Source organism: Dermacentor silvarum, chromosome 6, assembly GCF_013339745.2.
Source record: "Dermacentor silvarum isolate Dsil-2018 chromosome 6, BIME_Dsil_1.4, whole genome shotgun sequence".
NCBI lineage: Eukaryota > Metazoa > Arthropoda > Arachnida > Ixodida > Ixodidae > Dermacentor > Dermacentor silvarum.
Genome location: NC_051159.1, coordinates 14311809 through 14335757, shown reverse-complemented (window position 1 = coordinate 14335757; position 23949 = coordinate 14311809). Strand labels below are relative to the sequence as shown.

At 44.1% G+C, this 23949-nt stretch overlaps 1 protein-coding gene across 1 annotated transcript in view; it reads left to right on the top strand.

Moving 5' to 3' along the window:
- The window catches only part of LOC119455294 (F-box/WD repeat-containing protein 8), a 45753-nt gene extending 23950 nt beyond the window's left edge, over nucleotides 1-21803 (top strand). Inside the window, exons 9-11 of the mRNA XM_037716689.2 lie at nucleotides 8034-8207; nucleotides 15055-15162; nucleotides 21537-21803. Coding sequence (XP_037572617.1) covers nucleotides 8034-8207; nucleotides 15055-15162; nucleotides 21537-21690 — 436 coding nt within the window. The 3' untranslated portion in view covers nucleotides 21691-21803. The remainder of the gene's footprint in view (nucleotides 1-8033; nucleotides 8208-15054; nucleotides 15163-21536) is intronic.
- The last annotated feature ends 2146 nt before the right edge of the window (nucleotides 21804-23949 follow it).

The following is a 23949-nucleotide window of genomic DNA, read 5'->3' as shown; positions in this document are numbered from 1 at the left end:
TGAAGCAAGGCAGACGAAACATTCGTTCTCCTCCTGTGCTATTTATGACAGCATTGTCCCACAGCAGGCGGCACTGTCAGCTGGGGCAATGGTGTGGATGCGAAAGCTTCGCAGGTTTCACTTCGTACTGCTGATGTCAAGTTATAATCGCAGCATGAAACCGTATGTTTGGTCACTGACTCTCAAATTCAACAAAATGATTTTTTTCTTATTGAAATTTGTGTTTTCCGATTGCCGAATAATTTAGAAAATTTTATGGCCCCTTCCGTGTAAACAAAAAAAAATTGTATAAAAGGTTGTATTTCAGTATAACGAGTATAACGAAATATTGTTATAATGAGTAAAGAGCATATTTTACTGACTTAGTTATATTCAGTGATTCCACTCCTGCGCCAACTGCGCCAAAGTGCGCCAAATGGGATTTACTGTGCCATCCTGATACAATCGACGAAAATTGCGCCTAACTGCGCCAAACAGTCTGGGATTTGACGGCGTCTATCGCCGACAATTGCACCACCGGGGAATTAAAACGTGCAATATGATGATAGGGCGAGCCTTAGTTGCAACCTTAGTTGCGAACAGGAGACGAAACAGCACTAACGCGTGCGTCCCAATTAGGCCACAGCGCCACGCGTGCACGGCGCCGACGCGGCGTCTGCCTTGCAAGGCGGGTCGACGGCAAAGTGCGGTTTCTGCTGAGGCTTGTGGCTTCAAGGTCAATTGGCGATTCATCGGCAGAAGTTATCTACTTCGGAAACGCAGCTAGTACAGTAGAACCCTGCTGATACGTTTTTCACGGGACCGTAAAAAAAACGAAAAAAAAAAACAAAAAACGTAAGAGCCGTGATACGCAAGAGCCGAGAAACAGGAAAAATTGAGAAATGAGAGTAGTGTTGCACTGCACACAATATTATTTTAATTCTTACGTGTTAAAAAATGTCGTAGTTTCGCCCGAAAGCCGAAGCATCGATTGCGATTGCAAATTAGTAGGCAGCTATACAAAGTAAGTTGTATAGTAGTTTTATTGTCCGTATAAACTCGTAAACATTTGCTTATTAACTATATTAACAAGCATGGTGTCAGCGCGAACAGGCAAACAAGAACACATCACACTCTATGAACGTGGACACGCGCTGTCAAACACTGGCGTGAGGATGCACCGCAGCAGCAGCGAACGAAGTGACCTTCCTACTGGTGTCTATCGCTTCCACGCAAACGGAGCGCCAAGAAGACACAGCACGCACAAAGCTACGAGCCGCCGACGCACCTACACTGCCTAGACTCTGCCCCCAACACAGAACGCTTTCAAGATACGGCCTGTGCACCGCTGCGTAGTACGCAGTTGATGCTAGAGCACAACGCCGCTCGCTATCCCTCCCTCCCCTCCCTCCCCCCTCGCTCCCTCGCCGGTGCCTCGAGCGCAACGGAAAAGGTGCGCTCCCTCCCTGCTTTTCTTTCTTGCGCGCATGAGAGAGAGAGAGAAAACATTTATTTGGACCATCGAGGTCGTTGATCTTGAGGACGAGTGGAGAGGTGTCTTCATTCCAGGACTCCACTGGCCAAGGCTGCTTGACGTACTTGCTGGACGAGAGCTTCTTGTCCCGCCAGGGTATCGCCGGTCAGCTATACCTCCCGCCGCTCAAATGAGGAGCGCGCGTGAGATTTAGATGCGGTCGTCGGCTCCCCTCGCACGCTTTCACTCGCACATGCAGCATACGACACGCGGCGACGGTGTTATCGCCCTTGGACTTTATACGGAACATCTATACGCGAAAACTAATTTTAGGGCTACAACGCGTCATAGACACCATCTTTAGATAGCAAATACAGATCTCAAAGGCCATGCTTTTGCTGGCCTTCGAAACCGAAAATATGTCATAGGTGTCGCCCCCGGCACTTTGGGCAGCCAATCCCATCGTCAAGCCACCAAGCCAAGTGACATGGAAAGTAAAAATGGCCGCTTGGGCCGGCGCGGGGTTGCATTTCGCAATGCATGATGCGGGAACGGTCCCACATTTGCGACGCAACAGCGGGGTTACCAATGCATTGGGTCCTATCGGAGCTATGCCAGGACCGGCCAAAAATGACGTCTGATTCTGATTGATTCAGACACCTTCATTGTGTCTGAATCAATGCTGAATAAAAAAAAAAAAAAAAAAAAAAAACAGCCGGGAAAACGCAGCACCCGGGAACGTAACAGCTGGGTTCTACTGTAGCTTGATTGAAACGCAGCATGACATGTGATTATAATAACTGCATGCCGCCAATGTGTAATATCATTTCTGTTTCTGGATATACCGAATGACATCTGGGAAAACTAGCAATATATGAATCGATATAAATTTGCGTGTGTGTGTGTCGCATGCACAGAAGAGCATTTTTTTGTCCACGAGATCTGCAATGAATGGAAATGTTTACCAAGCTTCTCGTAAGAATGTACGAATTATGCAGGTCATTGAATGTAAATTGCAACTTGCTTTTTTGAAATACTTCAGGATGTGAAAAATCAGCTGCTCCCAAATGCCAAATTGCCTGCTCCAAAGTTCTTCAAAATGAAATTTCTGATGCTCCAAGAATTGCTCCAAATCAGAAGTCCGCAGTAGCATCACTGTATATTGAGATTTCACTCACATATTGCCATGTGTGCATTGTTTTGCTTTTTTTGGCAGTGGCTATACTGAATCATTACTGTGATCTATTTATCACTCTTGCACAAGATGTGCCTTCTGCGTCTGAAACTTGGTGCACTTGCTACCAATTCATAGAGGCATAGGCTTGCCTAAACAGATTGCACATTATGCAGATAGTGTGGTACAATTTCCAATCTGCGTGAGCAGCAGTGATTGCTTCAGAATGTACAGTGATGCATGTGTAAATACTGAGCCAACTTGAGCCCTGTGATTAGATTCAATGACCATATTGTTCTCACCGCGGTTGTCGTCAGTTTCATGTTGCTTTGCTTTCTTACAAGTTTGCCCAATAAAGAGTTTGATTCTTTGTTCATTGCTTTAGGAAGCATTTCGGCTTTCTCACTGTCACTATTCTGTCATGGTGTAGACCCATTTTGGGGTATATTAACGCACAATGCTGTCAAGTGTGCTCCTTCAGCATCAGTTCATGATAGAATGTGTAAGCGCGACTGAACGAGGACATAGAAAGAAACAGACACACAGAGACAGCATCAGCGCATAGCTGGGTGTCAGCAGCTTCCCAATATACTTATTTATTTATTATTTTATTTATCAATACTGTAAGCCTGAAAGGCTCATACAGGAGTGGACATACAAACAGTACAGGCATAGCGTTTTGTCATACTGTGGTTTGCAGCAAGCTCAAAACAGAAAGGCAATGGTTACAATCGCCGTGTCATGTAAGCAAGAAATAAATACAAGGAAACAAAAACAAACTATACAGTGCTTACGCCTTCAAAGGTGTATGAAGCAGTTAATACAGAAAAAATTGCACATAGGGTGTGCCGTGTAGTGTACAAACAGTATCAAGTGTAATGTGTATTAACATACCATCCAATGGACAAACGTGCGCAAGAACCGAGTGCAGAAAAGTACGAAAGAACGTACGGACACCGGCGCGTGTGCAAGAAGTTGGGGGCAATACGTCATTGATAAATTTTTGAGGAACGCTCAGCCAAGACGACCACAATGCGTTAATCATTCCGATAATGACTCGAGGTGCAATTCGAGTGCCGACATGAACGAGTGCACAGATTGTGAGCAAATAATGTCACTTGGGAGGGAATTCCACAGATCTATTGTTGAAGGAAAAAAAGAGTATTTTAGTGTGCTACAACGCGAAAAGAATGGTCTAATACATTTATCATGGTTAGTTCGACTAGAGTGACGTCCGGGGGGCACCAAGTAGTCGGATTTTGTTATGTTTATCAGGTCATGGTAAAGAAGATAAAGGAACTTCAAACAGGCCAACCTCCTCCGACCAGCAAGTGTTGGTATGCCTGCTTGTGTGCGAAGCGCAGTTACGCTGTCATACCTTGAATACCTTGCGTATATGAAGCGGAGCGTCCTGCTTTGAATCTTTTCTAATGCTAAGTTTAAATATTTTTGATGCGGGTTCCACACTATGCTGCCGTATTCTAATATCGGTCTAACCAGGGTTTTATAAGCAGTTAATTTCACCGAGGTGGGGGCTGTCGCTAGCTTTCTTCGTAAAAATCCGAGTTGTTTGAACGCGCGTGCGCAAACGTTATTGTTATGTACGTCCCATTTCAACGATCTTGTTATTGTGACACCTAGATATTTGCCCGAGTCTACTCGATCCAACGAAGTATTAATTAATTTATATGTGAAATTTAAGGGCTCTTTTTTACGTGTTACAGTCATACACATAGTTTTCTGTGTGTTAATTTGCATGCCCCATTTTTTGCACCAGGTAACGATGTTTTGTAGAGAGTTGTTAAGCTTTGTCTGTTCATCGACTGTTTTAACAGGTGTGTATATCACGCAGTCCGCAAAAAGCCTTATTGTAACCCCTGGTTCCATACATGTATACAAGTCATTAATATATACAAGAAACAGAGTTGGCCCCAGAACCGATCCCTGTGGCACACCAGAAATAACATCAAGATAATCTGATTCAGCATTATTTACGGAAACAAACTGGGACCGATTCGAGAGGTAGGCTTCAATCCATGCAACAATCTTGGGATTAATACCAATTGATTTGAGTTTGAAGATTAGTAAAGTGTGTAGAACGCGGTCGAAAGCCTTCGAAAAATCGACAAAAATTGCGTCAGTTTGCAGTCTTGAATCGATTATTACAGCAAAGTCATGTATAATTTCTAAAAGTTGCGTAACAGTTGAAAGCCCTTGCCTGAAGCCGTGTTGTCTGAAGTATAATAGATTATTTTCTTCTAGATAAGTTACGATAGCCTTATTTATTATATGTTCCATTAGTTTACAACATGTGCTGGTTAGAGATATTGGCCTGTATGTGTCTAGAAGCTGCTTGTTTCCACCTTTGTGAATTGGCACGACCTTTGCGCACAACCAGTCCGCGGGAAGCACTGCCGTTTCAAGTGATGCATTGAAAATTTTATGCAGGAAAGGGGACAACTGACCCGCGTATCGCTTGACGAAGGTGCATGATAAATTATCAGGGCCAGGGGATTTTTTCACGTCTATTTGTAATAGCAAATTCAAAATGCCGGACTCTGTTATCAGGATATCAGGCATTGCCGATTCGTACTCGGACAAGGGCATATTAGGGACGTGGGCACGGGAGAAGACCGACTGAAAGTATGTATTGAATGAGTTAGCGATAGTCCGCGCATCCTCAACCACTACACCGGCAATGTCCAATTTGATTGGAGCACTTTCCGGTTTTGAAAGATACCGCCAGAATTTATGCGGCTGATTTGTCATGAACTCAAGTAAAGTATTAGAAAAAAAGTTATCTCTCGCGCTTCTTAACATTTCTTTCAGTTCTCGTGAAACCTGACTAACCATAGTGGAATTATGTTTTTTCTTGCGCATCCTTTGCACCCTTCTTTTTAGATGTATGATAGTTCTTGTAATCCACGGCGTTCTCCACTTTATTTTTCTGAACTTGGTAGGAATAAAATTATTTTCACAATGTACAATCCCACCTTTTAATTTTAACCATAGGTCGTTGGCGTCCAACGTATTATCGTAAAAATCATCTTCCATAATTCCTAAAAAATCAATTATGCTTTCATCATTTGCCCTTGTGTAATCCTTAACCAAAATTCTGGTGTCAGTACCAGGGTGCCTTGCACCCGTGCCAAGATCGTCAACCGTCAATAAAATCATTTTATGGTCGGATATACCCGGTTCTATGCTAACTTCAGCGGTTAAAGATGTGGACACAAAGACAAGGTCTAGCACTGAACACACTTGCTCTTGAACGCGTGTTGGTTCATGCACAAGTTGAGCTAACGAGAAACTCTGCATAATATCAAAAAGAAGGTCACAACTTTTGACTTCTTTATTGCCAACTAACAAGTTATCCCAATCAATGCCTCCCAAGTTAAAGTCTCCAGCTAGAATTAATTTGGTTCTTTGGTTGATGTGGTTGTATAAGAAGTCGTATAGTTCTACAAGGTAACTGTCCGGAGCACCTGGTCGTCTGTAGACACCGCCTATTAGTAAAGTAACATCGTTGACCTTTATTGTACACCATGCGCTTTCGTGATCAGCGATACCGGTTTCTCGGTGAAAAAACAAGTGCCGCTTAACAGCAATGGCAACGCCTCCACCCCGACCGTGCCGATCTGTGCGTATAAATGTATAGGAGGGAGGAACCACCTCAGAATCATGAATATCTGAGTTCAACCATGTCTCTGTAATTATGATTACATCTGGGCCGTACAACAGCAGTAGTTCCTCAAATTTTTCAAGTTTATTGACAATGCTTCTCGCATTAAAGCACAGTAACGTCAGACCTGCAGTACTTTGTATTTGTCATTCATTGGAAGTGCTAGCATTCGCTGTCACGTGGGGTTTCGAGCCGTGTAATGGCTCCATTTTGTTCTGATCATTATTCCAGACGTACAGGTTTTCATTAATCCTTAATTTGTCAAAGTGTAGACTGACTTTATCGCCGTTATCCCGACTACCTGCCGCGGCTTTCCATAGCTTCTTGCGTATTTCACGAATGTCAGCGGAAAAATCTTCAGAAATTGAAATGTTCTTTCCTTTCAGTTTGAAACAATTTCGAAGAACTGTCATTTTTTCTGCAAAGTCATAAAAACGTAGTATGACTGGCCGATCACGACCTGGCTTTTTTAAGCCAATTCGGTGCACACGTTCTACAGTTCTGACCTGAACGTCTAGAATATTATGCAGTATATCTTTAGTTACAAGCGATTCCAAGGCTGCAGGATTTTCTTTATCGTGCTCTTTGATGCCATATATGACGAGGTTATTGCGTCGGCTCCTATTTTCCAGGTCATCAATTTTTCTACTCATCTGAGCAACTTCACTGCGCATAGCGTGCACAGTTGCTTCACACTTGTCAACTTTCTCGTGATATTGCTTGAGTGACGAAAGGGTCGCTTCAATTTGTGAAAGCCTCTGAAAATACTTGAAAATGAAAGTGTACAATCAGTGCATTTTTCTAGTACTGACGGCTGAAATTTGGAGGATAACTAATAAACTTGAAGAGAAGGGTCACTGTGCAGAGAATGATGGAATAGAAAGGGATAAGTGTGATGTTAAGGGGCAGGAAGACATCAATATGGATTAAAGAGCAAATGCAGGTAGTTGATATTCTAGTTGAGATTAAAGGAAAAAGCAGAGATGGGTGGGCCATGTGATGCCTAGAGCAGATGATGCCTAGAGCAGTAACAGAATATACAAAATTTCATGAGATAGAAACTGCAGTCAAGGACAGCAGAGTCGGTTGACTTGGGATGAGATCACTGCAAGTAGCCATTGCCCTGGCAGAGGGTACAAATGTAATGATGATGATGATGATGATGCACCAGCAATAATAGTTGAGCCTTGTGTTGTGGTCGTGGCAACTTGTAGCAACACCTCAACCATGGCGATGACTCATTCAAAAGCGTAGAAACAAGTAGGCACTTAAACTGATTACTTGCATTTTGGATTTTTGTTCTGGGCTGTTAGAAACCTGTGCTAAATTTATTGGTAGTGTATGCAAGGAGAAATATGCTGTTTTGATGAGCGTTTGATGAGAAAACAAGCCTTAGTAGTGTTCTGAGTAGCCAGACCGTTCTTCAGCATTAAGCACTTAGCTTGTTAAAGGCAGGGCTAATTCAGCAAGTCTACCGAAGATTTGAGTTTAGGACCATTTTAGAGTACAGTGGTAAGTGCTATGGTGTTGTCATTGAAGCATTATTTGTTAATAAAACGAGCAGGTAGGTTCGTGTTAAAATAACCAGATGATCGAGCCATGGTGATGGCCTTCATGCACGTCTGTGTTGCCTGTCATTATGTGACCAGTTTATGAGATGACCCTTCTCTGTTGCGAAATCCTTGCTCATACTCCCCTTTTGCCCTGCTCCAACCCTGGTGCAGTGCACGTATCTTTGACCTGCGGACACTGCAGTGCGAGGTGCGCATCAGTGCACATGGACTGGGCGTCACCCAAGTGCAGATGGACGAGCACAGCCTGGTGACTGGTGGTCAGGATGGCCTTGTCTGCGTGTGGGACCTGCGCACCAAGGCAAAACTCTGGGAGATGTTCTGCAGGCAAGATGCCTTTCACTTTGTATGATGATTAGGTGTCTGAAATGCTGAGTAGATAAGTTGCAGGAACTCGACAGCGCCAGCTAGATACCTTGGGTTGCCAATTTTTACACCACTCATATGGAAAAGAAGTAAGCGTGTATTTAATGTTGTAACTGAGTGTGCGCCAGGTATGCATGACTTTCTGGTAAATTTCCAGCCTATTCACGCTTAACTTTCACACAGGTGGCATTTTATGGTGCACACAGTTTCATATCAGGTTTGGGTTCATTCACTACTTGCCTGTTTCATCTAAAGTAAATCAAAAGTAAATATCATCCATTGTGACACCAGACAAGAAATGCAGATTTTGCAGGAACAGAGTCGGGATGCCATCTGTCACTGTAACGGCCTTGTTTTGCTGTTTTGCACTAATGATAACAGACAGGAACATTATATACCATTGCAGCAAAATAAAACATTTGTTCTCTGTGATTGTGGCAGGCTCCATGTGTCCGATTTTCTGTGGATGAAACAGGAATGTAATGCACCCAAACAAGGTTGCAGCTCATTTGTGGCAACTGCTCCAAACTGGCTAGCTAGTGTGTAGCCTTCTTCTTGAAAGCTCAATATACATTGGATGAGATTGCGTTATATTATATGGGTGGGATGGTATAAAGCATATTCTGATTTGAAAGACAGATTTGAATTCCGTCATACCTATGCATTGTGGTAGACAGCATAGTGCAGCCACTAGTACAAAACACAGTTTAAACATTTTTATGCATCCTGGAGACTTCTTGCAAAGAACAATATTGAGGCTTACTACCTACCAATTTTGAAACTTTGCAGTTCACATTTTCGCATTGATACTTGTGAAACCTTAATTGTTCTTTGGACGTGGTCATTATTGTTCCTTCTGGACAGAACTGCAGTGATGATGCGTTATACTTTAGCAGTGCTGAATGCTCCATCTGGACAGAATATTAGAAAACTAGCCACAACATCTTAATTAAAAAGCTGCCATCAATAGCATGGTATGTGTTGAGGCTATTTGTATGCATTTCACAGCATCATGTCAGAGTTACAATAATAAATGTGTTCATAACACTGTGGTAATGAGAAGAATTACTAATCAAAGGCCGCCGCAAGAAATGCGTTCGTGACAGGTCAGTGGATGAGAAGGCTGTAGAATTATAGTCGAATTCAGTAAAGTAGGGACTAAGCATTGGGTGCAATAGAACCCAGGATGGTTGAAATTAATTCAGAGCGCACCACTGCTATGTCTCTCATAGCCCATGCAATCAGTCAGTGAATCAATCAATCCATTGCTCAATCAGTAAATGAAACAATGAATCAATCAGCCATTCAATTAGTAAACCACTCAAGGAATGATTAATCAGTCAACCATTAATTTAATCAATAAACATATCAACAAATTAATAAATGAATTATTCACCCATTCAATAAATTAAATAGTTCAACAACCAATCAGTCTATCAATGAATCAGTGAAACAACCAGCAAATCAATCAGTCGTCACTACAGTTGACGAGATGCTGTGACAGTGTGTTTTCTTGTTTCCATGAGGACTTTGCTGCTGGCTAGCATTTGGTGATTTTTAAGCAAAAGTGCTTGGTGGGAGCCATGAGTGTCAAATGTAGCTGGGTAAAAAAATCACAGATGAAAGGTGTAGACACGACACAAGTGTATTGCGATAGTGTCTTTCACGACTGTGTGAAATTTGACAGTGGTGATGCTGTGAAAGTGAGTACTAAAATCACAGCAGCAATTATGGATGTAGATTTATTACCATTGCAACTCAGGCAGCCTAGTGAGATCTTGGTTGAAGTTTTCATTGAGGCCATTAATGAGGCACCATCATCAGTTTATTGCCTGAAGCGCCCTGTTGTGGCCTCGTCAGTGTAAAATAAAGGATCCGAGACTGATCAACTGTTTACTCATTTCATTCGATCCTCTTCTTCTTCTTCTCTCTCTTCACTTTCTCTTCTTCTTTTGACCAGGACGTTACATTCTCTGGGTCTCTTATTGCCATCCTTCCGCGGATGGTTTGAGGACGACATAAGGGCCCGTGAAAGCAGTCTTCGAACGATCAAGACCTTTTCGTACTAGCACCATGTCTCCAGGTTGTACGTTGGGCATATGCGTTGCATGGCGCGAGTCGTAATATTTCTTCATGGTACGTTTATACATATGGTATTCTTCTGACGTCTTCTTGCGTTCTGGAATATGGATCTTCCCTACTATGCCAAGTTCATGATCTGCTGGTAACCACGTTGTCTTCTGAAAGGCAGCAAACTGAGGGCTACAGCCAAGTCCAGCTGTGTGGGATTGATTGTGATGCCTAACCGCTGCCTCAAGAGCACACTTCCATCCTCCATGAAATTCTGCGTATATAGAAATGAAGGTCTTCAAGTCACGTATGAGACGTTCTGCTAGAGCATTTCCTTCCGGGTGATATGGTGCTGAAAATCTCAAAGTGATACCCTTTTCTGCTGCCCACCGACGGAGCCTCTCGCTGCGGAATGCAGGTCCATTATCAGACACAATCACCTTGGTGTGTCTAAATGCCTCTCTTTCCATCAGTGCAATCACACTGTTTGCATCTTCTTTTCTCGGCTTGGCCGCCGCCATACCTGTGCACTAGTCAACAGCCACTATAAAAGACTGAGTCCGGCGCACACCCTCCCCTTTCTTTTTGATTTCAGCGAAATCGAGATGGACGACTTCGAAGGGGACATCTGAATACAAAGGAATGACCATTTGGTTTCCTTTTGGGCGGAACTTGGCTTTGATAGTCTGAGATTGATGACAGGTCTTGACATAATTCTCTACATCGGCTTTCATGTTCTTCCACGTAAAACGTTTCTGAATCTTCCAGTAAGTCCGCCAAAAGCCATCATGCCCCCCTGAGTGTGGACTGTCATGATAGAGCCGCAATCTTTTGGATAGGCAGCTTTGAGGTACAACAAACTTTCCGTCGATTAATTTTAGTTCTTCAGTATCTTCCCATACACCTGCGACGTGTGCCCCTTGGTCGTTGTTTATTGGTGGTATGTGCAACCTTGATAACGCGTCCGCGTCAGGTAGCTTTTCACCAGGTCTGTGGCTAACATCAAACGTGAACTGCTGAATTTTGCTAATCCATCTTGCCACTCTTCCCTTCGGTTGTGTAAGGCTCAGAAGGTATGTCAAAGCCTGATTGTCCGTGAAAAGCTTGAACTGACGGCCCTCCAAATAACTCCTGAAGTATCGTAACGCTAGCACTACTGCTAGGGCCTCCTTTTCCGTGGTGGTGTAATTTACTTCCGCTTTTGAAAAGGTGTAGGAGTAATAGCCAATGACCTTTAACAGGTGGCTTCTGTCTTGGCTGGAATCTCGTTGGTATAACACTGCTCCTGTGCCATAATTGGACGCGTCAGTGCAGAGTTCGAAGAGTTTGGCGAAATCAGGTAATATCAAGATTGGATCTGAAGATATTGCGCGCACCAGTTCTTCATATGCACGGTCGCACTCGTCGCTCCACACAAAGGGAACTTCCTTTTGAGTGAGCCTTGTAAGACACCTGGATATCGCCGCAAAGTCTTTAATGAACGCCCGAAAATGTCCTGCCAATCCCAAGAATACACGCAGGGAGTGAACATCGTAGGGCTTACGCATTTCCTTGATTCGTTGGACGGACTGTTCCTTTGTCGTCTTCGTGAAGCCGTCCAGGACTCTGCCAAGGAACACCACCTTTCTCTGAAAGAATTCACTTTTCTTCTTGTTTATTTTTAGTTGTGATTTGCTCAACGCTTCTAGTATTTGAGAGACGTGGGAACAGTGCTCTTCCTCGGTACGGGAGTAAATAATGATGTCATTGACATAAACATTGCAGAAATCTCCGATGAAATCTTTAAGTACCCCGTTCATCATGCGCTGAAACCAAGCACCCGAGTTCTTCCAACCGAATGGCAGACGGTTGTATTCATATATATCAAATGGTGTTATAAATGCCGTGTACTTCTTTGATTTTTCCTGGAGAGGTACCTGCCAGTAACCTTCGCACAAATCGATTCGTGAAAACCATTGGCATCCTCCAGTATCATTAATGATGTCATCAATCAAAGGCATAGGGAATGGATACAGTTCTGTTTGGGTGTTGATTTGCCGATAATCAGTACAAAGTCGCAGTGAACCATCTTCTTTGGGAACAATAGTTATAGGAGACGCAAAAGGTGACGTTGAGGGCCTTATTATTCCAGCGTTCAGCATTTGTTGCAGCTCTTGTTTCAGCCATACTTTCTTTTCATGAGAAATCCTGTAGGCTCTCTTCCGTACAATAGTCGTGTCGCGGAGTTCAAAAGGCACTTCGGGTACAGAAGCTGCAGGTGGATATGTATCGAGGCATATAAGTTCGGGAAAAATTGTCCATATGTCATTAGCGCATTTGGCAGTCCTCATCTGTGGCGGTGTCTGGACATTTGAAACCAGGGAGTCTAAAGTCACTTCATCTTTCCAAGAAATGTTCATTCGTAGCTTCTTCATGTCGGGTCTTGACAGTATAAACAAGAATTAGACATCACGCATAACCAGCGCTTCTACTGTGAAGTCCTCCCCAGCCACATGTATACTGACTCTTGTCCAAGTGTGCAGTGTTCGAGATGATCCATCGTAGCTCTTAACCGTTACCACTTTACCTTGTCGCATGTCATCTGCTTTTACCATGGTTTGATTAATCAGACTTACTGAAGCTCCTGTGCCGACTAGGGCACTTACTTCTTTTCCGTTAATAAGCAGTGCCGTTTGTAAAACGTTTGATTGAATCAAGTAGACAGCCTCGTTTTGGTTACACGGGTGGGGCTGTGCACCCACGTTTATTCGTTTTTTGTCTCCTTGACGTCTCGGTTGCTAGGGAAATAGTCAGAAGCTGCGCTTCTGGTAGATGCTGTCATTGCTGTCGCTGTATTATCCGGATGAACCCTGGCTGGATGGATCCAATTGTGCAGCGCAACGGGCCCAGGGGCTTCATGGTAAACGTCCTTAAGACACCCCAGTAGGTCTTCAACTGTCTTAGGCGACCTTATTTGCACTTGCCTTTGGCATTCCTTTGTCATACCGTGGATGACTAACGGTACAATAGACGACTCGGGCAAAGTAGGATCTGCTAACAGCAACAGCCGTCTCTTCTCGTAGAAATAGTCAATTAGTGAACTTGAGCATTGTTTGAAAAATATAGCTTTGTCCCATCGGTCGACCGGGTTCTGATCAAAAGCCGAGATAAAACTTGCTCTCCAGTGATCCCAGGCGTCGTCCGGATGGTCTGTTATGCGGAGCTCATACCATTTCTTGGCATTGTGTACAAGAAATAGTCTCATATTTTGCACTTTATCCTGTGACGTCAACCAGCAGTTCTTTTCACAAGCATATTCAAAGAACTTCAACCAAGTGGCCGTCGTCCCATCGAACATGTCCGGCTTCACTAATTCAGCTTTGGGACCATTGTCAGCGCGCAGAGTCTCTGTTAGCATAGCAAGCAATTGTCCATGTTGCTCAATTTGAGACGCCTGCACTTTCAACATCCGCTCCATAAGCATAGCAATGTCCTGGCTATTATCATTTTGAAAGGGCTTGCTACTTGATAACTGTCTGAAGTGCTTTTCATAGTCGGACATTTTGATATTAATCTTCCACGTACCTCGGCTGACGAGATCTGCCTCGGTGACTTTAGCCTTACTTGCGATGAACTGGAGCAGGCTCGGTGACGTCGCTGTCTCTTGGACTTCGACTTGTTCTTCATCTTCGGCTTGGTATGACGTGACGTACGGTTGTCCCGCTGTAGTAGTACCAACTCGTACTTCTATCCACATTCTGTCGGGCTGCGCCAAATGTAAAATAAAGGATCCGAGACTGATCAACTGTTTACTCATTTCATTCGATCCTCTTCTTCTTCTTCTCTCTCTTCACTTTCTCTTCTTCTTTTGACCAGGACGTTACAATCAGTATGGCCTGGTGTCTGTTTTTTTCTGTTCACACGATATGTGTAGTAGAAGCGCACATGTTGCATGATCTGTTTACCGACGCAATTGTTATTGTGAATCCTACTTGCTCAGTTTCTTGCTGCTAAGTGTACAACTTAGAGCTTAATTTTTATTGTCAGCTTCTCCTTACTCTCTCATCTCATAGGTTATTTTATTTATTTATTTATTTATTTCAAATTCTTACTATCAACCTTCTCATCAACAAATAAAAAGAAACATACATCGTAGATGCGCAGAGGATCTATGTTTCTCCGCATAATTTTGCAAGCGCAGGTTTCAAGAGAGTTGAAATGCGCAGATACTGCTTGGATTCTCTACAGGGCTGGGACAACATAAAACTTTATTGATCTGTTTTTATTCTAATTCCTGCATTATTCCATTCTGTCTTTATTACAAATCCACCATTAGCCCTCATCTATCACTGGGGGCTAATGGTGGATTTGGAATAAAAACGGGGTTGGAACAGTTTTATGTTAGCCCAGCCCTGATCTTGGAAATGTTTTCCATAGTTCCAATTATGGCGGAAAAAAGGAATGGCAAAACGCATCACTGTGAGCCAAGTAAGACTGTATAACATAATAACACAAGCACTTCGTTTTCCTGGATGCCTCACATAAACTTTTCTATCGATTTTTACTTGATGGCTGAAAGAGTGAATTGCCATTTTGCCTCACTATGGTCACCTTGGCACATGCAGTATTTTTGCAGATGTCAGTTTCTTAACTCAGTGAAATGGCTTGAAGTTTACTTGAAGTTCGTATTTTTAAGTTCTAAGGGCAGTGCTGCTACTGCATCTTTCTGTTGGCGACTCATCCGAACTTACTCACGCAGGCACCCTGTGAAGCACTTGCGAGCCAACCGCACCACCCTCGTCACGGCGCATGTGCCCCAAAACCTGTTTCCAGAACCAGAGGACGGGAACATTGTTGTTCACACAAGGTGCGCTTTGTTTAATGTTGACACATTTGGCTGGCCGCATAATCAGTGCACCCAAAGCCAAACTGAATACCAGTTTCTAGCATCAATTCACTCCGCTGCCCTGGTTGAGTAGCAATGTGGCATTCTCCTGCTCAGCACAAGGTTACAGGTTTGATTCCTTGCTGTGGTTCCTGCATTCCGATGAGGGGGGAATGCATAAACGCTTGCATATGTTGAGTTGGTCACACGTTAAAGGGACACTGAAAATAACTATTACTTGATTCACCACTATTAGTATAGTACACTTCTACATTGCCAAAAGCACCACTCTTACCACAAAAAAAGTCTTGGTAAGCCAGAAAAGGGCGAACAAAGGAAAGACAGGATGGCGACGCCGCCTTGAAGTTCATGCACCAATGTGCTGTGATGTCATGAAATTTGAGAGCGTTTCCCAGGGCCTAGGTGATTCATTGCTGGCCCTAAGAAAAAATGAACTACACTTGAACATTGGGCAGTTTCCGGGGCCAACCAAAAAGTGTTCTGCGTGCAAGCACTGTGGCGCTGTTGTTGATGTCAAGGAAAAATGAACATGGCAAGTTTCAGGAACTTTTAGAAATACAGTTAAACCTCGATGTAACGAAGTTGGTAAAATCGTCCATTTGCTTCGTTATATCGAAATATCATTACATTGAAATTCAACCTTTTATGCAGATGAGTACAGTCGCCGATGGATTTCTCTTACACGCAATGGGCTGCAAAACGTTTTGAATTATCTAACAATTGGAAAAAGCGATTTAAAAGGGAAGAAAACTCATTTTGTTGAATTTGAAAGTCATTGAGAAAGAATACGGTTTCATCTCATGTCGACAATATCTTCACATCGGTGGTACAGAGCAAAGCCAGTCATGCTTTCACATCCACTCTATCCCCGTGGCTTATAGTGTCATCCACAGTGGCACGATTCTATCGTGAAAAGTGCTGGCTGCAGGGAGCAAATGTTTCGTCTGGCTCTCACTTCAATGCGTCTCTGAAACTCGAGATTGCACAACCTCCAGTATTATCCCTTTCAGGCGCCAATGAATTCTGGTGATTAAAAACTTACTTTCATCACATTTCTTGCATATTCAAAATCATAAAAAGCATACAGCTGCAGAATAAATGAACAATTTTCAATTCTTTATTGAGTTTTGTCAAGTCTACAGAATATGGACTTCATGCGAAAACTCACTACAGGAACATTAAATATGATAACATCAAGTATTTAATGTCTAGCAGGCTTGAAAAGCACCAATTCAGGCACTTAAAAATTATTCCTGGTGCAACACACTGTGAAAAACCATGAAAAGAGTGAACCCACTACATACAACATCAAACTCACACCAAGCAAGTACACGCAACCGTCTCCCTTCTCACTCGTTTTACTAAAACATTTTGAGCCCGTTATTCAAACTTGTAACACGATTTCAATCAGAACAGTTTCAAGATGCATGCGACACATTTTAAATATCATTACTTTCATCAATGCTTTTGCTTTTGACGCACCTTCTTGGCATACACAATTGTGTACACAGCGCCTTAAAGGGTTATACGCGTGTCAGGACAGTGCACGTGACACCATGCCATCTTGGCGCGCCCACTTTTTGCACACGTGGCAGATTACCTCTAAAACAGGACGCGTCGGCTGCGTATGTGCTCAGCTCTGCTAATAGCCATGCACAGCCATGGCTGCACTAAAGAAGGTGGCACTCGCCAACTGCCCCTTTCACCTCCCCCCTCCTTTCGCGCGTGCTTGATCGCATTACCGCGAGCGAGCTCCCCTCCCTCCTTTACCCTTGCTTGTGCGGGACGTGCGAGTGAAAGCATGCGAGGGTGAGTCGAGAAGGAAGGTGGCTTGATGCCATCTTCCCGTGTGAGAAAGGGAAAGGGGGTGAGAAGGGAGCTCCCTTGTGGAAACGGGATCAAGTGCGCGTGAGTGAGGGGGGTGGAGGAGGGAGTCCTTGGCAGGTTGGAGAGCGTCTTCTTCTTTAGTGTGGCCGTGGCTGTGCATGGCTGTCGGTGTGGCTACAGTGGCTAGAATGGGGAAGTGTGATGAGCGGCACGCAGCGCCTACAGGGCATTTGAAGCCGCCGGCAGGGCGCCGCAAGGGGGCGTGCGCTGTCGTTGACACGTCGCCCGATGCGAGTCGCGCCGGCTCTGCTGCTTCAGTAACGGCGCCCGCCCTGACCTGTGGAAGTAGCGCTCGTTTCTTTTTCTGCTGCAGCAAGTCTGTATGTGTACTCATGGCGCAAAAAACATTGTTTCGTGCCTGGGTGGTACCATCGTACTGCTGCTCAATTTTTGCTCACCATGAACTGCCTTAGTTTCTACGATTTGGTCAACGCTCGCAGTAGTGGCAACTGTGAAGGGGGCGAATCTGACACTTCTCCTCAGCAGTGAGGATGTAAACCATGAACTGGACACACTGCTGGATAGTGGGAAGGTTGAAGAAGCTTCTCACATGATAAAGAAGTCCACAATGCTTCATTTACACAGTAGCGCAGAAGCACATGGACGGCGAAATAAACAGACGGAACATATCGTTAACTAATAACTGGATGTTTATTGCACGAGAGCAGATATATATATCACCACACAAAAGGATGGGAGAAGCAAGACACACAGACAAATCAACCCAGCAAGTTTAACTGACACAGGCGCCTAACGCGGCAAACACTCAGTGCTGTGTCCCGTACTGTTTCTTTCGCCGTCCGTGTGCTTCTGCGCTACTGTGTAAATAATGCCATACCAACTAGCCCACGAGTTTGTGCTTTTGAATCCGCAATGCTCCCCGACCATGATTATGCACGCAAACCAATCCTGAAATCTGTGCGCAAGGAATGCTTTGACGAGCTCCTTGTTCGGCGTCAATGGGGGCCTCATTTACCCTTCGGAGAAGCTCTTTTCATTTGTATAGACGCCCTTGAAACCACTTTTTTTCGATGTGGTTCAGTTACGATGAGCTGCACAGTGACTTCTCTGCAAGGAGCTTCTCTCCTGCCTGCGCAAAAACGACGTCATATTGGGCTGTGCACCACCGCCTTACCAACCAGGTTACAAAATTCTTTTTGGTCATTTGCACTGCTACACGAAGGCACTCAACCAAGACAGAGCGTCTTGCCGTGAAAAGAAGAAGCACCTGAAGTTCAGGCGCGTCACTAAGCAGAGAATAACATGAGGCTGGCAGCGTTGTGTTTGAAGTGTTTGTGAAGTTTTTGTGAAGTGTTTGTGAAGTGGAAGTTTTTTTTCTCGTGAGAAAAAAAAGCACCAGCTCAGGTGCGTCACGTAGCAAAACATCATCGATGACTGATAATGGTTTGTTTTAAACGGATTGTTAGCCACTCTTCAAAAATGAGTTGTTTGCGTAAACAGTGTGCCAAAAATAAAATGTTTGCTGCCAAGTTACCACTGGGAATTTTCTTGCTTTGCGTTCGATAAGGTGTCAGCGGGAGTAAATCGGCTAAAGCAAGCTCCATTCTACCATCGACGCACGCTCAATCGGATTGTTACCTTGGCGCCTTTCAATTACGAAAGGGCTAGCATAGCTACTCAATCGCCATTTCCCACCCTGCACGAGCGAGTATGTTATGAAGCTTTCTTTATTTGTTATCTATTAAGCTGCGCGCGCGGATGATCGATTCCACGCAGCGCCCTTGCACTGCGGCTGCTAGCCACCGTCGCAGCCGACGTGTAAGCGTGTGGCAGCGCCACCTCATGGTTTCCTCCCAAAGGGCCATGCGCGAGCCGGGCACGTTCAACACACTTCCCCATTCTAGCCACTGTGGTGTGGCTGAGCACATACGGAGCCAGTGCACCTTGTTTTTGAGATAATAGAGAGCTTTAGCGTGTCCATCAGGGTTGCCAGTTCCGCTTATAGTAAGCGGATTTGGGCTTTTTTCACCGAGTCACTTGTAGATTTTTACAGTTGCTTGTCGCATTTTTTTGGGGGCTTATTCACGTTTTTCCTGCAAATATTGTTATTTTAGTTCCTGTGTGTGTTTACTGCGCATTTGTCGTTAAATATACACTTTAGCAGCAGGAGTCACAAAGTACGGAACTGCCCCTATCCATACATCAATGTTTTGATGCCTTGGCAGCAATCACGGTCGTCGTAGTGCGTTGCCAGTGTTATTTGTGCAAAATGGCTTCGAAGTGGTCGAAGTATGGCAAAAGATATTGTAAAGAGTGGGAAAAAGAAACGCAGCCCATGAACTGGTCACGCCCAGTCACCGGAGACGATTAAAAAAGCAGCATGCAAGTATTGCGAGTGTGAGATTCTTGTACTGTCCAACGTGCAATGAACAGGGTGCACACTACCCTGGAGACTATTAAAAAAGTAAATGAGTACTTTCGTTCATTCTTGCGCATATTTTCTTTGTACAAAATAATTAAAGTTATTTATTTACCTTCTCTTAGTATTTATGCAATTCTTTCATACCATAATTAAACTATTTTAAAAAATGAGAAAATTTGTTCAACTTCCGCTTCTTTTAGGCTTCGCAAAAGTCGCGCCGCTTTTTTTTTGCCTTCTTTTGGGATGATTATTAGCTTGTTTCCTCGGCGGGATCTGGTAAATCTGGCGTCCGTTATTCCGGTAAACGCAAGCTGACTGGGCATTTACTGGATGGATGGAGGTGTAAATGTGAGTTGCCGGAGCGGTGCAGCCACCTGTTGCCACAGAGCTCATATAGGCAGAGAGCTAATGTTGTAGTTAGCAAGTTTAGTCTACTTCGCTGCTGGTGTAAATTTTCGGCAGCGTAATTGTGTTACTGCCAAAATTTTACACCAGCAGCAAAGTAAAGTACATTTGTTAACTGCAGTTATAGCTCTCTGTTTGTCTGGTTGAGCTTCGAGCCACTAGGTCAGACGGTCACGTTTACATTCCTGCTCAGCCAGTGAAACGCCCAGTCCACTTTCATTTACCGGAATACCGGACAAGCTGAAGCTCTAATCTGCCGCGTTTGCAAAGAGTGGGCTTGCCGAGATGACGTGGCATCATGCGCACTGTCTTCCCACGCATTTAGTACTGGAGGTGGCATAATCATGATTTTCAGAGACGCGTTAAAGTGAAAGGCAGATAAAGCATTCGCTCCCTGCTGCCGGCAGCTTTCAAGATAGCATCGTGCCACTGTGGCAAACACTCTCACCTGCGGGGGTGGAGTTGATGTGAACGAGTGGATGGCTTTGCTTTGTACTGCCCATGTGAAGATGTTGTTGACACTGCATGACACCGTAGCTTTTGTTGCCGACTCCCGAATTCAACAAAATGTATATTTTTCTTGTTCAGAGTTTTTTTTTTTTTTTCGATTGCCCGATAATTCGGAAAATTCTGCAGCCCCTTACATGTAAGAAAAATCACCGGCCACTGTACTTGTTTGCATGAAAGATTGAATTTCAGTAATATGAAGCAGATTTCCGATTTTACTGGCTTCGTTATACCGAGGTTTAAATGAACATGGATTTCTCTACTGTTCTCCATGGCTTTCTTTTGAAAGGAAACTGCAGCTCTTTTAATTGTATTTTATGTTGTTTTATGCTAATTGTGCTACGGAGCTTTGTAACAGTGGAGGGTTTTACATTGACAGCTACATCATTTGTTTATATTTACATGCACACAATATACATGTACGAATACAATTTTGACTACATAAATAAATCTCAACACTCCTGAGTCTGCGTGTCTCTAGATCTGGATGGCCTTTTTGTATGTAATGTTGTGAACGCAATGCGCGGACAGAAACTAGAAAGTAAACAAAAATAATCATTTTTATTCAGCAAATTTGAGATGACAGTACTAGGTTAAAACAAGGAACTGGAAGAATGTTTGATTCCAGGAAGACAAAATTTAGGCAAATCCGTGTACTAACCATCACTCCCATGATGGGAGCACCAAAGTCAACACTGTCGTCAAAGCTCCCTTTTGTAATTTTAGAAGCACATTCTATGCTTTGAGGATATTCCTTTCAATACGAGAGATATTGCACACCTTTCACTGAAGGTGTTGTGAACCCCTTTGATCCTTCATGTGGGTGTCCCTTGAACCTGACAAACAGCTTCTATCACTTTTTAGGTTGGAAGGTAATGGCTTTGCAAAGTGAAGGCTATGCTTCCAACTTCCAGCAAGCATAACAGAGGCGCTGGGAGAATCGGAAGATACTGTGTAATTGGGTGCTACTTGTATATACATTTTTATTGTGATGGCTATTTTGCCAAGGCTTTCATGGCCAGTCGTTGGCTACAGCGCACAAAATGTTAACTTGCCAATTGATGTGCTTGCATTTTCTGTAAGCTTTAAAATTACTTTTTGTATTATGTGTGTTGCAATTTTTTTCAAACATTTTTTTATTCCTTTACTTCAGACAGAGGGGGTCCATTCGAATGTACGACTTCTCGGCCAACCAGCAGACTTCAGGAATTCCATCAATATGTCTGTCATCGTATGACGAACCAGCTGGTTACAACTACAATGTTCGCTTGGCTGTACCTTATGATGAGATCACGGATGCCATTTAAAAGAACTGTCGAGCAGGCCTGTGAATGTTTTGTAAATAAAAATACACGTGAATTCTCAATTGCCCCTTATGTAATCCATTCTGGCCCTTAAGGTGCAATAAATGAAATGAAAAGATGTGTGAGTTTCTTGGTAACAGAAGTAGAGCCAAGCCACATCGAGTGAAATGTGTTCATGTTTGGCTGTGCGCGTGTGGCACCATGCTTGTTAATTAGTTAATAAGTGAATGTTTACAGCACTTTATATTGTAATAAACTACTAACCTTCCTGTTTATAGCTGTCTAATAATTTGCTATTGCAATCAATGCTTCGCCTTTAGGGCAGAACTGCGACTTTTTCACTTGCAGCTTGCACTCTCCTTATTTTATTGTGACAATTATATGGACACTCGTGGTGCATTTCTGTCAGTCGCCGTTGCTGTGAGGTTCCATATAAAGTCCAAGGGCGATAAAATCGTTGCCGCGCACCGCACCGTATGCTGTACGTGTGAGTAAAAGCGTGCGAGGGTGAGCCGGCGATGGTGGCTCAATCTCGCGCATGCAATGGAGGAAAGTGAGGAAGAAGCACGCCATCTACCTTCGGGTGCAAGTCTCCGAGGGGGAGGGGGGGAGTGGAGGGAGGGGCGCGTTCTACTCCAGCTGCTGCTGCGTAAGGCGTGGTAGCGTGCACCTCGGTCGCCCTATCTTGACAGCCATCTGCAATGGGGACAGAACTGTGTTTTTGCGGCTTAGTTTGCATTGATGCGAGAGGCAGCACGAAGGTCAATTCGCTTGCTGCCTCACTTTGTTACGCCAGTGCTTTGACAGCGAGTTTCTGCGGTCATCTAGCAAGATGATGTCATGTTTGCTTGTGCGCACATGACACCATGCTTGTTAATTTAGTTAGTGTGCCTATGTTTACAAGCTTACATGGCCAATAAAACTACTATCCTTACTTTGTATCATCATCAGCCTATATTTATGTCCACTGCAGGTCGAAGGCCACTCCCTGCGATCTCCAATTATCCCTGTCTTGCGCTAGCTGATTCCAACTTGCGCCTGCAAATTTCCTTCATACAGCTGCCTACTAATTTGCTATCGCAATCGATGCTTCGCCTTTAGTGCGAAACTGTGACATTTTTTTGTTATACGAACAAAAAATAACAAAGGCTTATGAAGCGTGTATTTGGAATAAGAAAAATAGTGAAAATGGCACTTACTTCTAAGCGCGTCTTTGCTATTCATATGTGGCACATATTTTCGGTTATATAAGTGTATTCAAGTGACATGGTGCGTGACCTTTTTTTTTTTGTAGTCATGGATGCCACATAGTGCTCAGGCAGCACACACATCCAAGGTTAAAATGGTTCTTTTGCAGCGTACACTGAATTCAAAGCGGCAGGCAGGCGTTGCTTCCATTCTGCAGCCGTTTAGTCTGTGCACCTGCAAGGGCCCAAGTGGCATGCGCCGAGATGCGCTGCAGCTGGCGTTGCTTGTCGCGGAGCGGTAGCGCCACCATACCAGCGCACGAGGCCTATACAGTTACTGGTGGTGGCTTTCGGGCTTGGTCAACTTAGTATGAGGTGGCGTATTCTATTTGGAAATGGTTGTGTGAGATGTGCTAAACTGATTTAACTTGGCATGGCTGGAGTTCCTGTTGCCGTTGAGGCTGACAATGCACCCAGTGTGATATGTATGCGGGCGTGTTTTAGTCTAAAGTCAGACTCGGAGATCAACTGTGTATTTCTAAAGATTCGTTTCACTAATGTATCCTCGCTGCAACATTCTCGTTGTAATTCTATAAGCTGCGGTTTGGCAGCAACAAGTAGTTAAGGGGGAGGGACGTGGGTTCTAAATGTTTTACAGCGGAGCTGCCGATGGCTAGGCCATGGCGTCCGTGCGGAAAAACTACTATCAGGAATGGCTGGAGCGTCGTCGTCTTTTTTCACAGCTGGCTCGTTGGCCCTCACGAACGCGCTCGTGCCACTGCTCACGCGTTCGTATCGTCTTCTTTCACAGCAGCGAGCGAACACAAATAACAGATGTTTCCTTGAATAATTCTCGAAGTCACGTGTTGCTATGAGTGACGTCACAACACACACACATGTACTTAGGCGCGCTTGCACGTATACGTCACCCCTCCAGCTTGGAGCGCGGTGCCCGCGAGGAGAAGGGCAAACGGCATTTGGTTTGAAATTTCAGCTCTTTCCGCGGCGCGTAGCGATGTAATAATACTTAGCAGACACGATCATTAGCGCGCGTTGTATGTACTGGGCTTGTCAG